General features: G+C 42.6%; 1 protein-coding gene across 3 annotated transcripts in view; it reads right to left on the bottom strand.

Annotated features, from left to right (window-relative positions):
* Nucleotides 1-4,099: 4,099 nt before the first annotated feature.
* The window catches only part of LOC311057975 (uncharacterized protein), a 36,560-nt gene continuing 19,187 nt past the window's right edge, over nucleotides 4,100-21,472 (bottom strand). For all 3 annotated transcript variants that reach the window (XM_084075201.1, XM_084075203.1, XM_084075202.1), the window contains exon 7: nucleotides 4,100-8,733. In XM_084075201.1, coding sequence (XP_083931327.1) covers nucleotides 8,495-8,733 — 239 coding nt within the window. In that variant the 3' untranslated portion in view covers nucleotides 4,100-8,494. The remainder of the gene's footprint in view (nucleotides 8,734-21,472) is intronic.

Genomic DNA, 21,472 nt, shown 5'->3' with positions numbered 1-21,472 from the left:
ACGTTTTCAGGCCAAGGACCCCCTAGCTGAGAGAGAGATGAAGCAGGGACCCCCTACTCTATATTGTATAAAATTGTGTTTCAGATTAAAAAATTTTTTTCTCTTGGTCTGCTATTTTTTCCCCTCTACACCTATAGCCTCTTTGCCAAAAATAGCCGATCTACAAGCTCTCAACGCCTCGCAGCGCGAGGCGTTGAGAGCTTGTAGATCTGCTATTTTCGGCTAATGTTCCCCTCAGAAAAGGAATTCTAGGGTTCAAGTGGTTAATGTAAAAAAACTAAATCCTATCTCACAAAGATTTGGCGGACCCCCTGTAGTAGCTCTGAGGACCCCCTAGGGGTCCCGGACCCCCTGTTGAAGACCCCTGTTGTAGAACCATGTCTATTTGTTACATTTTGTATGGGTGTCATTATCTAGCTAACTTGCATCGGCATTGTGAATAATGAAAGACTTATCAGTTAATCAGCCACATAGCTGTCTGTCTGTCTGTCTGTCTGTCTGCAGTGGTGGAAAAAGTACCCACAGTTTTTTTTACTTAAGTAAAAGCATCAATACTGCAATGTAGAAATACTCTGCTCCAAGTAAAAGTCAGACATTTAAAATGTACTTGAGTAAAAGTACAAAAGTATTTGGTATCAAAATGCTTAAAGTACCAAAAGTAAAAGTACTCATTATGCAGAATTGAAGTTTTCAAATGTACAGAACTCTTTTGAAAATAGCAGATGCAAATGGCTGATATGTATAGCGCTGAAGTGGTTAATGTATGTTTTTTAATGATAATCAAAATCTACAAAGGAACTAGTAACTAAAGTTTTCAAATAATTGTAGTGGAGTAAAAGCACAATATTTGGATCCGACTCGAGATGTAGTGGAGTAGATAGTAAAAGTATTGAAAATTGGAAAGTACAAATACCTCAACATTTTTCTTAAGTACATTACTTGAGTAAATTACTTTCCACCACTGTCTGTCTGTCTGCCTGCCTGCGCTCCGGCTGACTCGTCCGGGTTTCTGCACTTGGTTGGGTCCACCTGCCAGACCCTACAATGGTTATAGGCTCTATGCACAGCAGCCATATTGGAACGAAATTGGGCCTCTTCCTTACTTCCTTCACAGGTGTTACCAATGACACTAATGAAGGCTCTGTTCCATTCTGGTCAAACAGCATGTGTACACTCTCAGAGTTACGGGGGTCCACTGTGCTACACTAAATGGAACAGAGCCTTAATTAGTATCATTGGTAACACCTGTGAAGGAAGTAAAAGGAAGAGGCCCAATATCTCTCCAATATGGCTGCTGTGCATAGAGCCTATTGGGAGCCGGTATATAGTGATGGTGAGGCGGGGGGGGGGGGGAGGTGGTGGGGGGGGGGGGGGATAGATGTGGGTGCTCTGGAGCTCCACAGTGTTAGCAGTAGCTTATACGCTTTCCCTTTCCCTGTTCTTTCAATGCGTTTCCCCCTCAATTCCCCTTTCTTTGGGGCGAGCGTCAGGAGGCACCAAAAGGGAGAGAAACAGCACATCCGTCTGTGAAGCAACAACAACAGCCCCCTTTTTTTTATCTCTTCGGAGAGGGGCCCTGACGCCAGCAACAGCGGCCAACAAGCTCTGTGTGTGTGTGTGTGTGTGTGTGTGTGTGTGTGTGTGTGTGTGTGTGTGTGTGTGTGTGTGTTGGTCGTGGGAGGTGGTACGAGGGCATAACGAGGGACACTCGCTCTCGGGATGGAGACCATACGCCGACGTCTCAATGCACTGCAGAAAAGTTGTAGCCATTGTAAGAGAGACTAATGGGGGAGAGAGAAAGAGAGGGAGAGAGACTGTTGGTGTCTAGGTATCATCTTGTGGTTGTGGAGCATTGTGTGTGTGTGTGTGTGTGTGTGTGTGTGTGTGTGTGTGTGTGTGTACGTCTCTGTGTATATATGTGTGGGTGTTTTGCGCGTGCGTGCGTGTGTGTGTCATTTGTTGAAGTGTGTGTGTTCCAAGCACACACACTGCAACAAATGATGGCCTATATCACGGGCATAGATGACAGTCACAGTATATCCGGTGGTCAAGACACAATGTTCTTCATACAGTATGAGTTTTTTGTTTTTTTTAATATCGTATCACCTTGGTGAATAGGTGTGTGAAAAGCCTCACAGACCTGTTGATGACTTGCAGTGATCTGAGTTTAGCTATAATTACTGCTTGGCTCAATGAGACTCTGAGGAAGTGCAAAGTACATTATTGGGATGCATTTGTATACGCCTAAACAACCGCGTGGGCAATATTATTTTTAGGGCGGGGGGGCATGGGGGGCACTCGCCCCACCTGGGGGCCGTACGATTTTTTTGTCTCGTATATAGCTTATATTATGTCCACATATATGCCACATATATGGATATATATGTAGAGACATATATGCATGCAGGTGGTCAATTCCGAATATGTCACATATGAGAAACATATGTTGCATATATAAAAAAATATATATATGTTCATATATTTCCTTTGCCCCCCCCTGGTGGCAGAGGGAAAAATCGTCTATGCGCCCGAGTTATCAAGCCTTGCCCTGAATCCTGATCCTGCTTTTTGAATTGATCATTTAGTCCAAGGCCAGTTCAGATTCCGGTTATTTTATTGGATCCTCATGATTTCTATATTAAACAATTGTAATAGTAATAAACATAACTATGATAATGGTAGTAACACGTTTTAAAATATTTGTGTTACTAAATACAAAGGTACCGCAAGATTTGTGAAGCTGTACTACAATTCTATTTAGATAGGTCATATCTCAGGGTGACTAGTGGCCAGTTAACCCATTAAGGCCTGAACGGCCTTAATGGGTTAACTGGCCTACTAGTGACTAAGTCTACTAGTGACAATACAGTACAGCACTGTAGTGACATTATGCTAATTATTTAAAGTTTACCATTGAATGTTTATAGGAACTGAACCAGGGATACTGGTGTTGGTGCTGTTTGAATGAACTCTGTGTATTTTGTCTTCACAGTGTGTTTTATTAATTTGATGTAATTGATCTAATACTCCAGCTAATACTCTCTGATACTCTTTAATAGTGCCTGTCTCATGGGTCCTATTTGCCCTACAGCTCTTTCACTGGCTCTCTTGTTGCTCCTTGGTGCTGTAACATATTGCTTTAAATATTATAGCAAACAGCAGCCAAAAGAGGTTAAATGAGCAAATTGTTGTTTTATTTTAACAATACAAACCTGAATCGATGAAGGATGGGACGATTGGGAGTTTTTCTTCATTTAATTCAGATTTGTGGATTCTAAATAGGGATGTTCGATGTTGACTTTTTTACCGATATCCGATATACCGATATTGTCCAACTCTTAATTTCGGATACCGATATCAACCGATACCGATATATGCAGGCTTTTTCACCAAAAGTCAACTAATTGTCAGGTGACAACATCACATATCTAATAAAATAAAATGGCTATAATATCAATATAATATCTAATACATCTAATATAATACAGTGATGTTGTTAGGTTTTCAATAAAGTGAGTCCCGGGACTCACTGGTGGTCATTTGAATGAGTCCCACTAATCTTAGATTAGATGTTGGCCTATTTGACAGTGCAGAAGCATAATTGCTTTGATGCCTATAACATTAACGAGCGTCAACGAGTGTCAGCTGGACACAGACACACACACCTGCCCTCTGAACTGAAAGTGACTGGAGTCTCTCATTTCCCTGCAAAAGCCCTTGAACATGATGGAATATGATTATGGATTACTGTGATTATGGTAAACTCACGTTTCATATCACACACACCATACAGTAAGAGCTCCTGTATTGTAACTTATTAAAAAAAAACAAAAAAAAACTGATACAGATATTTTCCGATATTACCCTTTTATGATAATATTGGCCGATAATATCATCCCTAATTCTAAACATGAGTGGATGTTGCTTTGATATGAAGTAAATAAAGGTGAAACTGTATGCAAGTGTAGCATACAATATTATGCAGACATAATAGGCCGCGTGCACATACTGTATGCACGCACGGCGCACACTCATGCACTAACATACACTTTTACAAATCTTTCCACATTAAAATACTTTGGAAACATACTTTCCTTAAAAATAAAACAGATATCCATTATCTGTTTATGACTTTATTGTTCCTCTTTGATTGCACCATGCAAGCGTGACATGTCTGAATATCTCTAGAAATGTTTCCATCCAATTCTCAGCAGAATTTTAAGCAACCTTTTCAAATGTCTTCATTTGAAAATGTATTTTTTTAATAAAAAAAGAAAACAAAAAAAAGAAACTTTACACCTCTAGTGAACATAAAACCTTGTTTTCTTTTTTTTGGCATACTCAATAGCAAATTTCATTGAAATTTGCTATTGCCATTCAGCCTTTCAAATGAAACACACCATAATTCACAAGGGCAAAAAAACTACTTGACTGGAAACCGGCTTTTTTTTTTTATACCAGCATCTTGGTAGTGTTAAATATCCCCAGTACTCCCTTCAGAAAATGCAAATATAAACAACAACGAATAGGCGCCCCAAACCAGACATATCAGCAAGCTACACAGAGGAAACGTACGAGAGGTTTCAATCACAGAAAAACAACCGATTTACAATACCTCGTCGTGATGTTTGATGTGTTGTGTGAGCTTGTAGATCGGCTACTTTTGGCATAACACAAGAAAGAACTGGCAGTAACTGTCTGTCTCCACTAGGGTCTGCCTGGATCCCCCCCCCCCCCCCCCCCCGCCACACACACACACAGGGACTGACAGGGGAGGACGCATTTTGGCACCGTCCCTGATACACACCAGGTAGCTCTTGAGGGTTTGACCAGGTGGCAAAGAGACAGAGACAGAGAGAGAGAGAAAAGAAAACGTACGTTGTTCTCTGACAAGTAAACAAGTTCAGGCGATTCCCCAGAGAGCAGACAGCACGATGAGGGGAGGAAGAAGCACCTACAGTACTTAATCCATTGAGACCGGGAACGCATCTGTGTGTCATTTTTAGATTACTTTGGCTATTCAAAAAATAGCAGATCTACAAGCTCATAGCACGGCACCGAGTGCCGCGCTATGAGCTTGTAGATCTGCTATTGTTTTGCAAAAATCGTGAAAAGTTGTGCAAATCCTTGAATATTCTTTAAAGCAAGCGTTTGTCAAATATTTTGTTCCAGGGACCCCCAGAAGCAAAGATTTGAGTTAAAAATGTTTGCTTCAATAATATATATATTCAAAGATTTGTACACATTTTCAAGTGAAAATAAATACATATAATTTTTGGGGTCCTTGACACGAAAAGGTTTGAGCACCACTAATATAGCAACATAGTTTTTTTTAGTTTTTTTAAATAAACTGTTTTTCTGGATTTAAAATATCCACAAGCAAAAATTCGAGTTACAAATGTTTGCCGTCAAAAATATATCTTCAAAGATTCTCACAAATTTCCCCCGATTTTTCAAAAATAGCAGATCTACAAGCTCAGCACGGCACCAAGTGCCGCGCTATGAGCTTGTAGATCTGCTATTTTTGGAATAGCCAAAGTATAAAATTATGTTTTTTAGTGGGTACACAGATGCATTCCCGGTGTCAATAGGTTAATGCAGCACTGTTGTTCTGCCTGTTCATGGCCGTTCTTTGGCTCAACACACGGATGCTGTCATTATGGAAATCCCTGTTTCTAAAGGCTAGACTTTTATCTGTCGAAGAACATTTTACATCAATCGGATACATATCTGAGACTGATTGACTTCGTCATTCTTCTCATTAGATGACTCCATTTATTTACTTACTATTATGGCTGCCTCTGTACAAAACAATGACTTTGTCCCAAGATTCATAAGAAAACAAAATAAAAACACTATAAGCCAAACGTGGGTCTGCATGAGGTAATGCAGATCGTTTAGATTATGGCACGTGAGAAAAAACATAAGCAAGTGCATTTGCTCAGGCTTTGAAAAATATACCTGAAAACATACAATTAAAATGAAGTGGTATTTGTGACCCGCTCTACCAAAACTCAGTCAGGTGATGCTGAAGCTCATTTTGGAGAAGCAAGACTAGTAGTCTAAAAACCTCACTAGCGCCCTCTGGAGGCTGTGCTGTTCCGTATTACCCAACTGGACCCAAGTCGCATGAACTGATAGAGCACCGAAGTCTGACGTCACTCGTTCATCCCCTGGGTCGTAGAAGTAATAACATTGGGTCATCTTAGAATCGTCTCATATAAGAATCGTAGTCCAAAAATAAACAAACTGGAGAAAATGTAACTAATTCGGAGGAAGTAACATTAGCGTTTTCTCACCGTCAGTCATATCCACTGTATAGCTTCATATCCATAACAGTTAAACCGCAGTTCTTATTTGACGCGATATTAAACACGTTTATGGGAATTCAGTCTGGGGGGAAAAAACGCGACCCAGGTAGGATGTGTAAATTACGTCAGACTTTAGTGCTCTATTGCCATCATTAGAGACCAGCATTTTAATGGTTATCAGTGGCAAAATTGTGTGTAGCATATCTTGTATATTCACTGAATATACCTTATATATGCTGGAGGCAAGACCATAGTGTTGCCAAAGGTTCATCCTGCAAAGATGTGTCTTTTGTGCAAAGTGGCCTGAACTCAAATGGTGAGGCTTCATCCACTGTAAGCAACAAATGCGGTCCATCCTGTATTATCCTCTATTTTGTGTGCAAGCAGAACATTTTGCCTATTGGTGGCGCTAGAGGAAAGATCATGTGGTGGTAACCGGAAATCATTACGGTTCATTCTCGGGGAGGCATGAAGGTGTACAACAAATTCCATAGCAATCCGATTCAAGCCAGTAGTTTGTGTGATATGTTTGTGTTGTAACCAAAGTGGTGAATGGAGTTAATTTCACTCTGAGAATGTAAACATAGACCTGTAGGCAGTGTTGATTTCGTCAACTAAAACTATGACGGAAAAAGTTTGTCGACTATCTTTTTTCACTCACGAAAACCAAATAAAAGCTAAGCTATGATGACTAAATATACTAACGTCAACTAATGAAAACTGAAATGTTAGTGAGGGACTAGTGGAGAAGAGATCCAGTAGAACTAAAAGACAAGTCATTTTATGTTTGTTTGCGCTCGGGTGTTGCGCTCTGAAAATAGCAGATAGCTTGTAGATCTGCTATTTTCAGCACGCAACCAAGTGTAAAATCAGCCATTACGACACCACCAAGGCACCGCCAAAACACAGTCATGCAGTGAACAAAACTCAAAATGAGTGCTCAGCGATCTCTAACTGGCTTTGGTACAGCAGGTCAGATTCATCCTCATGTAACACAAAATGTGGATAGCAACAACACCAAGTGAATACATAATGTGATAGTCATATATACCCTCAAAAGTACATCAAAGGTAGTCATAAAGTAATACAAATTTCAATTACAATCAGTTGTTTTGGAAATTCTTTTCCCACACAGATAATTTACAGTACTGCACTGTAATGACAAATGAAAATAAAAAAGAAGGAAAAACCCATTCAACGTTTCAAGCATGACAAAAAAACTTTGTGTTGTTTTTCTTTGGGAATGGGAGCGATGGTGTGAAAATGTCCTATTTCGGGAACCACCCCGTGGAGAAGCCTGTCCCATTAATGTCCTTTGGCTTAGACCCCCTGACTGGGCGCCCAACGGTGTCCTGTACAGCTTTATTTGGGCATGGGACATGTCTCTCACCCAGAGGGGTCAGGGCAGAAAGTGGGTCATGAGAAGTTTATGGTGGAGAATGTGTGACAATGGCACAACTACTGTATGGGCACGGTGTCATTTTAACCCATTAAGACTGGGAACGCATCTGTGTCATTTTAAGATTTCTTTGGGCTATTCAAAAATAGCAGATCTACAAGCTCATAGCGCCGTGCTATGAGTTTGTAGATCTGCTATTTATTTTGAAAAGTCGTTAAAATTTGTGCAAATCTTTGAATATATATATATTTTTTTTTAAGCGAACATTTGTAACTCAAATCTTTGCTTCTGGGGGGTCCTTGGAACAAAATATTTTAAGAGGGGGTCCGCGGCCAAATACATTATACATAATGCATTTTAGGAAGTCTTGACATGAAAAAGGTTTTAACCACCACTGATATACAGCTACATACGTTTTTTTTCCCAGAAAACTGTCCAGGAATTAAAAGACACTTGTAGAATCCCAGAAGCAAAGATTTGAGTTCGCTTTAAAAAATATATATATTTAGAAAGATTTGCACAAATTAAAAAATAAATTAAAAAAATAGCAGAGCTACAAGCTCGTATATCTGCTATTTTTGAATAGCCAAAGAAATTAAAAAAATGACACAAACACGTTCCCGGTCTTAATGGGTTAATATATTAGGTCCTGATTTCGTGGTGAATGCAATAATCGTGCGTGGCAACAACCAGAGTATATAACCAGACCACTGACATGACATTACATCACTTGTTGGCACATAGAACTGGGCTATCGGGTCGGCTCACGAAGCCCGGCTGTGAATTACCTCACGGAGGGTGAGGAGGATACACACAAGTGGCTAGGTTTGGTGGGGATGGCGGGTCTGTTGCCACGAGGAGCGGCCTGTGGTGTGTCCGTGGGACTCTGGGCGTTGAATGTTTTGGTGAGCTGGGCCACTCGGCCTCGGCCCGAACACGCCGGTCTGCTCGCCGCCTCGGCTCCGGCGGCCTCCTCCTCTTTCTTCTCCTCCGTCTTCTGGGACGCTTCGACCACGCGGACATCTGTGGAGACAGGGGAGATGAGAGATTTTTGGAATCAGAATTTGCATCTCATGATTTGGCCCAAGCAAAGTTTGCATGTTCAAGGAATTCAACCTGGGAGGCCGTATAGGAAGTGGTGTAAAGTAACCAAGTACATTTACTCAAATACTGTACTTAAGTACACTTTTGAGGTACTTTTGCTTTACTGGAGTATTTCCAACTGTCTATACTTTGACTTCTACTCCACTACACCTCAGAGCCAAATATTGTACAATTGTTTGAAAACTTTAGTTACTAGTTACTTTGCAGATATAAATTATTATATTATAAGACATACATTAACCACTTCAGCCCTATTTTATACCTAGGCTATTTGAAAATAGCCGATAGACGATCTACAAGCTCGCAACATGTCGCATTGCGACGCGCTGTGAGCTTGTAGATCTATTTTCAAACATTTTAGTACTTTTACTTTTGGTTCTTTAAGCACATTTTTATACCAATACTTTTGTACTTTTACTCTAAGTAAATTTTGAATTCCGGACTTTTACTTGTAACAGAGAACTATTGATACAGTTACAGTATTGATACTTTTACTTAAGTAAAACATTTAAGTACTTTTTCCACCACTGGCTGTAGGCGACATTGGACGAGGTAGATGTCAAACAACAAGGTCAGAAACGGTGGTGAAAAGTTTCAAAATAAAATTTGAGGAGGAGATCGCTCTCAGAGCATTTTTGATTGTGCTGAAAGGGTGCTAGTAATTAAATAAATAGCATTCTGCGAAGTGAAGGCTGAAAAAAATAACATTCACGTTCTTGTAAAGAGAGTCGCACACAAAGGGTGATATTGATAATATTTTAATGTTGACAAATCCTAAAATGAAAATTCCCGGGGCTCCCCGTCTGTCTCCCCCCCCTCGCTTACTTCCTGTTCACATTTTTTGTATTTCCGGATGCGCTTCGTCACTACCGGCCATTGTGAATTTCCGACAGAATTGGCCACAGACGGCATTAAAACACTTCTTTATTGAAAAATATGGATTATTACATTGCACTAGAACTCCGAACAATGAGTTAACATTTGGGGCAAGAGGGTAAGCACCTTTTTTTTTGCCATTTGTACATTTGTAGAGCTGAAAGTCCAGTTGTCCATGGGGGATGTTCCCAACGACTCTCGTAGATTGAAAATGTCAGAATCATAAAATACCTCTACGAGAGTCGTATTCTACGGCTAGCCTAATGCATGACACTGGGGGCCATTGAAATAAAAAAGGGTGAGTATCATTGATCAAGGATAAGGCATCGGGTGCCTCAGAACTCAGTGACAACGCTGCAAACAGCATTTGTATCTACCACAACCTGAAACGTATTTTTTTGTGTGTGTTTTTTTTTAGGAGAGCGAAACAAATGAAAGCTGGGATGATGAGGGGACATCAGGCTGGGGGGAACGCACCGAGGGGTGCGGTTCCAAAGGCGAGGTATGTCGATGCCATCGAGAGAAAACCTTCCCTCAACACGTACTGTTGTTTGTTAAAGCCAGCCTTCAGAAACTCGCCTGGTCCTCCTCCTCCTCCTCCGGGCACATTCTGTGCTCTGGCCTGAGCTTACTGTTCACTGTTGGCTACCTTGTTTTTCCTCTCTTTTTCGTGCCTCTTCGCCTCCCTATAGCCGTCTCTGGCTGCTACCAGAACAGAGGTCAACCTCGGTGGATGTGTGGCAGAGACACAGCTGGGTGCAGTCGGTGTGTGTGTGCGTGCGTGTGTGCGTGCCGTGCGCGTGTCCACCATGTTCCTTCGTCCGTTTGTGTACGCATGTTTGCGTGTTTCGTATGCGTTTCTGTGTTTCCTGACTATTCGAAAATAGCACATCTACAAGCTAGCTCTGCTATTTTTGAAAAATCGTGAAAATATATTTTCTTTATATTTGTTTCCGAAAAACTGTTAGGATTTAGACATTTTTTTAGAACACACATTGTAATGTGCACGCTACATGCGTGTGCACGTGCTGGCCTGTGTGTATGCGGTCGTGTCGCGCGTGCACTTCTGTGCTGTCATAGGGACCGCATTGCCTGGCTGCCGTGTTTATGTGTATGTGGCTAAAGGCTGCGTCGCGCGTTTGCACGCGCGCACACACACACACACACGTCCGTTGTGGCTAGGAGGAGTGTTTGCGTGCACGCTCGTGCGCGTCTCTCTCTCTCCGTGTTTGGGAGAGGGTGTAATTGAGGGAGGGAATGGATGGATGGGCGAGGGAGGGGGGGGGGCAGACGCACAGCTCAGACACCAGAAGGCTTGAGGAGCCACATATTTTTAGCATCGTCCCTGGGGGACGGAGATACGTGAGAGCATGCGCGCGCACACAAGAGGCGAACGCGCACCGAGTCCTACGGACACACTTATCCCATTAAGACCTGGAACGCATCAGTGTCACTTTAGATTTCTTTGGCTATTCAAAAATAGCAGATCTACAAGCTCATAGCGCGGCACCGAGTGCCGCGCTATGAGCTTGTAGATCTGCTATTTTTGAAAAATCTTGAAAAAAAAAATGTTTTGATATTTTTTTCAAAAAACTGTTAGGATTTAGAAAACGTTTTTAAGAATCGTCTCGGGTCTTAATGGGTTATACACACACACACACTTATATACACACACTCAAACACGCAGGGGCATGAATACATGCGCGTGCACACACACACACACACACACACACACACACACACACACACACACACACACACACACACATACAATTATGCACAGACACAGCATACGCCACAGTCCCCCCTCCCCTCCACCGTACGCATAGTACACAAGTGAACACATGCACTCTCACACACGTCATTTTCTAACTGTTGAATTTCAAAAGAGCAGCTTCTCACATTACATTCAGGTCCACGCATACACACGCACACGCACAACCAAACACACACACACACACACACACACACACACACACACACACACACACACACACACACACACACACACACACACAGACACACACACAAACTCTCTCTCTCTCTGTGTGTAGCTGTCTGCTTCGCGCAGCCCTCTACTGTTCATGGATTCAGGCACGCATACAGCCATCTCTGACTAACAGTGTAGTACAGCAACACACACACACACACACACATACACACACACACACACACACACACACACACACACACAGGGAGAGGAGGTAGGAATACAGCCTCACAACAAACGAAAAAGCACACCGCCGCGACCGCTGGGGCCGAGGGACCTTTAAAACCCTTGATGTGTGGGACTCACAGAAGAAGAAGACAGGGGCCTACAGTAATGCCTGCTTTATATACTCGGCCGTACGACGGTGTCCCGCGGCCGGAAACAGCCGTTCCGCGAGCTCGCGGGCGCATCGCCCCGCTTCGCGCCGCGTCGTGAGCTTACAGATCGGCTAATATTCGGGACGCAGGGCATGAAAGGAAAGGATAAATCAAGCCTATAACACTTTTAGGTTCTCATATCGTGTGTATTTGTTGTTTACGCCATGTTCTCTCTCTCTCTCTCCCTTTTCTGCCTGTGGCTGTGCACCCCCCCTCCCCTTCCTCGTCTACCCCCCCCCCCCCCCACACACACACACACACACACACACACAGTCCCACACGCACACATACACACACACCCCCCCACCCCTCGGCCTCCCTTCCTCTGCCCCCTGACCCGCAGTTCCTGTGTTAAACCCATTGAGGCCTGAGGTTCCGATTCTGCTAAATGTCTTCTAAATCCTAACGGTTTTCTGAAAAGTGTTATGTTTCAGTGATTTTCAAACTTTTTCATGTCAAGGACCCCCTAAAATTAATATGTATTTGGCCGCGGAGCCGCATCTCAAAACATGTTGTTCCAGGAACCCCCCCGGAAGCAAAGATTTGAGTTAATGTCTGCTTTAAAACTATATATATTCAAAGATTTGCACACATTTTCACGATTTTTCAAAAAATAGCAGATCTACAAGCTCGTAGCGCGGCACTCGGTGCCGCGCTACGAGCTTATAGATCTGCTATTTTTGAACAGCCCAAAGTGTAAAATAATAACTTTTTTTTTTTAGCTCAAATGAAAAAGTGACACAGATGCGTTCCCGGTCTCAATGGGTTAATGTCCTCTCGCCGCGCTGCGTGGGCTCGCCTCTGATTGTCTCGTAGCGTTGTGTTGTGTGCGGTCACCACGGAAACCTTGGACAGGCTCCAGCGATTGAGGCAGAGGCACACACATGTGAACACGCAACTGCGCCGACACACACACACACACACACACGCTCGCACACATGTGCACGCACACACAGACATAAATGCTTGCAAACGCAGGCTTCAGCGCACACACACACACACACACACATCATGGTCATGGTCAGAGGCTTTTTGGTGTTCAGAGTTTTTTAAGCACGGAGCCTTGGTGCTGGTCTGAGTAGAATGCTTAATGGAGAGAGAGAGAGAGAGAGGCGATGGGGAGCAGGAGAGAGTGAGAGGGAGAGAGAGAGAGTGGGAAAGGGAGAGAGGGAGAAGGAAAGGGAGAGAGAATGAGAGAGAGAGAGGTTTATTAGCATCACAGAAAGTGACACCATTGCACGGTGTTTGTGGTGAAGAGGTATCTAAAAAAATATTAGTTATTTTTAAACTCTCCCTTACAGTAAAAAAACAACAACTATCAGTCAATCCCATACCTGGAGCCTACACACACACACACACACACACACACACACACACACACACACACACACACACACACACACACACACACACACACACACACACACACACAGGCGACTACAAATGCACGTACGCACTTGCACTACACACACTGGCAACTACACATTCTTACCAACATGTCACAACAAATCCAAACACCTCACAACCCATGGCATTCTGCCTGAAGCAGAGAGAACATGTGAAAACTACAGGCTGTGACCAATTACATTGCACATTACACTGAAATGTTATAGATGTAGTTGTTACTTGTTATCCACGATTCCACGGCAATCTAACAGAATAAGCTTCCGTTCTTGGACGAGCACTACAGGTGATGAATACTTTAATTGTAATAGAGTACAAGGGGTAGAAGTGCCGACACGATAGAATCCTGAGTGTTAAAGGGATAGTTCACCCGAAAACTATATATTTTTTCCTATCCATTAGTCACCCCATGGAGACTTGAATTCGTGGATATTTTTTTTGTTTTTGTCGCATTCTTAAGACAATAGTTGGATGACCAGCGGACCGGTAGGCAAAGGAGACTCTTTGTGTCTCCTACCGGAACCGCTGCCGGTCATCACATTATTGGCTTATAGGAATGTCTCCATGGGGTGACTAATCGATAGAAAAAAAGTCATGTTGGGGGTGAACTATCCCTTTAATGTCACCATGTGTAAGAATTGAAAATCTAACTTTTACATATTTGACTGCGTGGATAATATTCCTATATGACGCTAGGATAATGTCAGGACAAGAAATAATAGGCAGCAGCTAAAGACAGAGATAGTAAGAAAAAAAATGTATATATATATATTTTATGTGCGTGTGTGTATATATCTCTATCTCTCTCTCTCTCTATCTGATATTCTTAATATTAATTCATTCATTTTAATGAATACACTCATTACATGTGTACTAATTAATACGTTTGGCGTGCTGTAACTCATGGCGGGGACACATCCAACTCGCGCAAAGATGTCAGACGTCCCATTGAGCTTTCAAATGAAGCCCGCCGCTGTTTGAGAGAAGACTCGGCTCATAAACGCAGAGCGCTGAGGGAGGAGACAAATAAGCAGGGAGAGAGAGAGAGAGAGAGAGAGATAGAGGGGTGGGGAGGAGGGGGGGGGGCGAGCCGTCACCGTGCGTGTCACCGTCCAGGGCTAAACAGCACCCACACCACCACCAACATTTTAAAGCCCTGCCGCTTCAAAGAGCTCAGCTCCTCTTCTCCTCTCTGGCAGAAAGAGAGAGAGAGAGAGAGAGAGGTGGGAGGAGATGGGGGGGGGCGGGGAGGCCGGGGGGGGGGGGGGGGGCAGAAGTGGGGCAGAGGGCAGAATTCCGGAGCAGCACGTCTGTGCGCTGGAAGGACAAGAGGGAGGAGGAGAGTGTGTGTGTGTGTGTGTGGCTATACTTGCAGAGAGAAATAAGACATTGTGATTACAATGTTTCCTCGTCCTGGCGAGATAAATAGTTGTTTTTATGGTTCAAAAGGATTCAGGTTTGGGGTTATGGATTAGACATTTTAGAGGTTAGATTATTTATTGTTTAGGGTTAGAGTTATGCCTGATTTTATTTCTGGTGTCGCGCACCGAGAATAGCTGATCTACTAAAGCTCATAATGTGACGCACGATGACTGACGTGTCGTGTGCTTGTAGAATGTTTCGGCTCCACAAGTGTTGAGAGTGACACGAAAATAATACGAAATGGCATTCGTGAAAATGTCTTCCTAAAACGCTGATAACCTCACAAGTATAGTAATACAAACATGTGTGTGTGTGTGTGTGTGTGTGTGTGTGTGTGTGTGTGTGTGTGTGTGTGTGTGTGTGTGTGTGTGTGTGTGTGTGTGTGTGTGTGTGTGTGTGTGTGTGTGTGTGTGTGTGAAGAGGAGGGAGGGAGGGAGGGAGGGGGTGTGGGGGGGGCTGGGGCCCCTGTCACTTATCAGCTTGGGCCGAGCGTCGCCCAGGGCCAGAGCAGGGAAGCAGTGGTGGAATGTGTGTCCTTCCCCTCTGAAGGTGAAGAGAGGAGAGACCGAGAGAAAGAGAGGCTGATGCACATGCACACACACACACATACCCTGTACAGACACACACACACATACCCTGTACAGACACACACACACATACCCTGTACAGACACACACACACATACCCTGTACAGACACACACACGCACATACCCTGTACAGACACACACACACATACCCTGTACAGACACACACACGCACATACCCTGTACAGACACACACACGCATACCCTGTACAGACACACACACACACATACCCTGTACAGACACACACACATACCCTGTACAGACACACACACATACCCTGTACAGACACACACACGCATACCCTGTACAGACCCACACACACACACACACACACACACGCACACACATACCCTGTACAGACCGACACACACATACCCTGTACAGACCGACACACGCATACCCTGTACAGACACACACACATATCCCGTTCAGATGCACGCACATACCCTGTACAGACAGACACGCATACCCCGTACAGACACACACACACACGCACACACACACACACATACCCTGTACAGACACACACGCATACCCCGTACAGACACACACACACACACACGCACACACATACCCCGTACAGACACACACACACACATACCCCGTACAGACACACACACACACCCCGTACAGACACACACACACACACACACACACACACACACACACACACACACACACACACACACACACACACACACACACACACACACAAACACACATACCCCGTACAGACACACACACACATACCCCCCCCCCCACACACACACACACACACACACACACACACACTGCCAGCTGCTATAGAGACTGATACACATATGTACTCGTACATAGACACACATCATATTAACACTATCCCTAACTGCCACACACACACACACACACACACACACACACACACACACACACACACACACACCCTTGCACACACACACACGTCCTTGCACAGAAGCACATACACATGCAGAAACACACAAATGTACATGCACATTGCACACACACACACAAACACAGACTGACCCTGTATTTATTGACAGGCCAATAGCATGAAGTGACCCTGATCAGTAAAGATGTGCACATTGCCCTATGGCTGCTCTGCCATGAACACATGCAGCACACATGCTGTGCATGACTCGTTTACCGATGCTCATCATCCACCTGAGCAGTGGTGGAAAAAGTACTCAAATGTTTTACTTAAGTAAAAGTAAAAATCCGGAATTCAAAATTTACTTACGTAAAAGTACAAAAGTATTGGTATCAAAATGTGCTTAAAGTACCAAGAGTAAAAGTACTAAAATGTTTGAAAATAGCAGATCTACAAGCTCACAACGTTGTGAGTTTGTAGATCGTCTATTTTCAAATAGCCAAGGAATAAAATAGGGCTAAAGTGGTTAATGTATGTTTTATAATGTAAGTAAAGTTTTCAAATAATTGCAGTGGAGTAAAAGTACAATATTTGCCTCTGAGATGTTGTCGAGTAGAAGTAAAAGTACAAAAAAATTGAAATACTCCAGTAAAGTAAAAGTACCTCAAAATTGATTTTTTTGCAAATATAATGGGTAAGCAAACAAACAAATAAACTAAAAACATTTAATTTACACAACACTGATGATAGTGCTGTCAAACTAATCTATGGAGCCGTCAAAGCTTTGGCCTGAAAAGGGCCCTGATAATGCTAACCCAATGTTAAGGCTGTAAAAACAACCACAATACCATTTAAAAAATGATTTATGTGCTAACTTCTCACGATTAGACCGGCCGTACGATGTGGGAATAACTATGAGAATGGCCGTGAGTTTTTTCCCCCTCGTTTTGTCTGGAACGCCCTGGTTGGGCCTAATTGTGTTTTCAGTGTGAGATATCGGCCCAATCCTCACCAATTAAGCTGGTTTGAGGAGAAGAGTGAAAATCTATGTTTTGTTTTTGAAAGAACTCTTTAGTTGAGACAACTCCATGCTCACTGTGTCTTTAGGTCTTTGAACCCATTGAGACCTGAAGCCGATTCTACACGTCTCCTAAATCTCAACAGTTTTCTGAAAAACGTATGTTTATATATCAGTGGTGCTCAATCTTTTTCATGTCAAGGACCCCCACAATTATATATATTTGGCCGCGGACCCCCATCAAAATATTTTGTTCCAGGGACCCCCCAGAAGCAAAGATTTGAGTTAAAAATGTTCGCTTTAAAAATATATATATTCAAAGATTTGCACACATTTGCACGATTTTTCAAAAATAGCAGATCTACAAGCTCGTAGCGCGGCACTCGGTGCCGCGCTACGAGCTTGTAGATCTGCTATTTTTGAATAGCCCAAAGTGTAAAATAATGCTTTTTAGCGCAAATCTAAAAATGACACAGTTCCAGGTCTTAATGGGTTAAAATGCTACCAGCAATTTCACAACCCCGGTGACAACACATCTCTGTATGCCCAAGTATATAATAATATAATAATACAATCTACAAACTGCGACATGTTTGAGGGCCCCTGTCTGCACTCTGCACAGGCCCCTTGAAATCCTCCTAAATTATGAGCCTGAAACCGGTGGTGGAAAAAGTACTAAAATGTTTTTCTTAAGTAAAGGTACCAATCTACAATGTAGAAATGAGTACAAGTATTGGTATCAAAATGTACTTAAAGGTCCAAAAGTAAAAGTACGTTAGGCAGAAGGTCCCATTTCACAAGTTTTCAAATGTATAAAATGTATAAAAATCCGCGATCTACAAAGTAACTAGTAACTAAAGTTTTCAAATAAGTGTAGTGGAGTAAAAGTATAATATTTGCCTCTGAGATGTAGTGGAGTAGAAGTCAAAGTGCAGAAAATTGGAAATGCTCCAGTAAAGTAAAAATCCCTCAAAATTGTACAGTACTTGAGTAAATGTACTTAGTCACTTTCCACCACTACCTAAAACTAAAAAAAACAGGACAAACTTCTTCTCCTTTCTTGTAGTGTGGCCATTTGTCCAGCAGGGGGATCTAGATTTGACTGGTTTTCCTACAGTATAAGTGCATCGCCACCAGATGGTGCTGATATAACCTTCCACTGTCTGTCTGTATATAACTGGGTCACTGTGTGTGTGTGTGTGTGTGTGTGTGTGTGTGTGTGTGTGTGTGTGTGTGTGTGTGTGTGTGTGTGTGTGTGTGTGTGTGTGTGTGTGTGTGTGTGTGTGTGTGGTTGAGCTGAGTGATCTGTTCAACCAAGGGCGACGTGGGGAAACACTGTCATAGTTGTTTAAATAGTTATTAAAGTAGTTAATTATCAAAGTTAAGAAAGTCTTGCAAGATTCACTATAGATTCAACAACAGAAAATAGTTGAGACAGCCTGACAGGTAGAAGCTTAAACTATAACTTGTTACACTGCCATTGCAGGCCATTAGGGCATACTCCCATCTATAACAAGTTACCATGAGAGTGGTAATGGTAGAATAAGCTTCCTATAGATCACCCAACACTACAAACAGGCCAGCGTTAGGAATGCAAGGTTGACTAATGACTACAGTACACAATAATAAACAACAAGCAACAAAGCAAAGCCAGAGATGTGAGGGGGTTCAAGCACGAAGAAGCACACAAATGATACAGCAGGTAAATGCTTGTCGCTTGTAGTCAAAAGAGTATATAGTAAACATTGCTGAGAATGTTCTAATCCTCCAGTCCAGTGGTTCTCAAACTTTTTTTCGTGCCAAGGACCCCCAAAATGATATGTATTTGGCCGCGGACCCCCATCTCAAAATATTTTGTTCCAGGGACCCCCCCCCAGAAGCAAAGATTTGAGTTACAAATGTTCGCTTAACAATATATATATATTCAAAGGTTTGCAAAAATGTTCATGATTTTTCAAAAATAGCAGATCTACAAGTTCATAGCGCGGCACTCGGTGCCACGCTATGAACTTGTATATCTGCTATTTTTGAATAGCCAAAGTATAAAAGGTTGAAATGATTGTGATGCTATTAACACATTTTGCTGGGGACCCCCTGGAACCCCTCCAAGGACCCCTGGGGCTCCCCAGACCCCACTTTGATAACCAAATGCTCTAGTCATTCTGTCTTAAGCCTTATAGTTGTAGGATGGTGTCCTGCAGCAAATATATAGCCGGTCTGCAAACTTGTGCATGAGCTTGTAGATCTGCTATTTTGGGGCGTGGACACCGTCGTAGGAAGGAGTATAAATTAGGCATTACTTGGCTCTGTTAACTTTGGTCATTAGGGTCACTCCGTTGCTAACCTTTGTTCTACTTTTTAAAATGTAATGCTTAGAAGAACTCATAGCTAATTGGTTAGCGCTGCCAACCAGTGTCACTGTAGGGTTGTTAGCGCTACATGCTGTCACACTGCCTGATAAGTATTGGTATCCTTTTATTGGTGCAAGCATGATGTATTCATGCAAATTAATTGTTTAAATTAGGCTAAATTGATTTAACCCATTAAAACCGGAAAAGCATCTGTGTAATTTTTTTTTTAGAGAGCTAAAAAGCATTATTTTATACTTTGGCTATTCAAAAAATAGCAGATACAAGCGTATCTTCGTGCGGTGTTATATATATATAATTATGTGTGTGTAAACTAGCTAGTTTAGCTATTTTTGAAATAGGGCTTAAGTGGTTAATGATAAGAGAAATGTGCTGTGTTTTATTGTTTGAGACACAGAAGTTGTTGTAGCAACAACAGACAGAAATTGTCAAGCTTCATGCTAATAAGTGTATACGGTCATGAAATATGGGTTGCAACTTTACCACCGCATTATGGAGAGCTTGTAGAACAATCTCTGGCAATTATTATAGTATTGAATGTAAAACTGTAGAACCCCATGATTTACGATATTAGCAATAGCGTCTCATTAGAATTTCTCCTGTGTTGTTAGACGGAAGGGAGAGAGTGCACTTGTATATGCACAGACTAAATGGGTCCCCATACTACTTTGTTCTCTGCCAAGGTATGTTAATGTGATATGGGTATGAAAGTGGAACTCGCAATGAATTATTATAGAACTTATTTGTTACGGAGACATCCAAAACTATCCGTTTTGCAACGATGGCCCCACTGTGTTCAACTAACTGAAACGCCCAGGTGCAGTCCATTGTAAAATATGTTTTTTTTAATTTGTGCTGCTGACACACACGTACCAGTGTTCCAGCGGAGACAATAGTGAGGCTAGCAAACAGGCAGGTGTGGAGCAGCAAATATGGGACCGTGACACAATCCACATAGTCACAGAAGCTTGTTCCCCTCAAGGCTGGCCTCTTTTTTACTCTGCCAATCCATAAAGATTCCAGCGGGCTGAGGCACTATTTGGCAAGGCGACTGTCCTTGGGAAAATAAATCCATCTCTCTTTTTCTCTCACTCTCTCTCTTTCTCTGACTGCTGCAGTGTGAGAAACCCTCTCTTCTGGGGGACTTGGTCTCGGACTAGGCCCACTCAACTCTGCTCAGACATTATTAGACTCCCGAGTGGAAGTGGGGAAGAGAAAGGAGTTGTCGTGTTTGGCGCACTGGGCTGAGGGTTGTCATGCTGGCTAACTCAGTATTGTGGCACTCAAATCCAGCTCACAAACTTGTCACACGTCAAACCCCCATTCTCCTGTTTTTTTGCCACCATATCCTAGCTAATAAAACAGTAATATAAATACAATAATAGTTCAGAAAAGTGATGAAAAATCCCCTCTTTCTCCAAAATGACAGTTTAGGATGAGTATGTCATGTATATTAAATTATCGTTGTAATTGAGTCGAAGCATCTAGGCCCCTTTAAAGGGGTATGAAATCCTAGGCTGATTTTGAAGTTTGTTTACCAGTTCAGGTTAAAAACTAGAGCAGTTTAAAAACATGGTTGCCTAGTGAGTAACACAGCTGCAGCTAATCCAATTAGTAATGGTTGTATTAGATGTAGGTGTGCCCAGAGCACCTCAAAGCTGGTCATTCACGTGTTGTCATTCATCTTATTAGCTGGTGTGCTATAAGGTCCGTCTTATGCAGCCTGCCATGTTTTTACCCTGCTGTAG

This window comes from Gymnoscopelus microlampas (genome assembly GCF_963454915.1).
Source record: "Gymnoscopelus microlampas genome assembly, chromosome: 12".
Classification (NCBI taxonomy): Eukaryota; Metazoa; Chordata; class Actinopteri; order Myctophiformes; family Myctophidae; genus Gymnoscopelus; species Gymnoscopelus microlampas.
The sequence above is the reverse complement of the archived record's forward strand: the minus strand, read 5'-3'. Positions and strand labels throughout refer to the sequence as shown.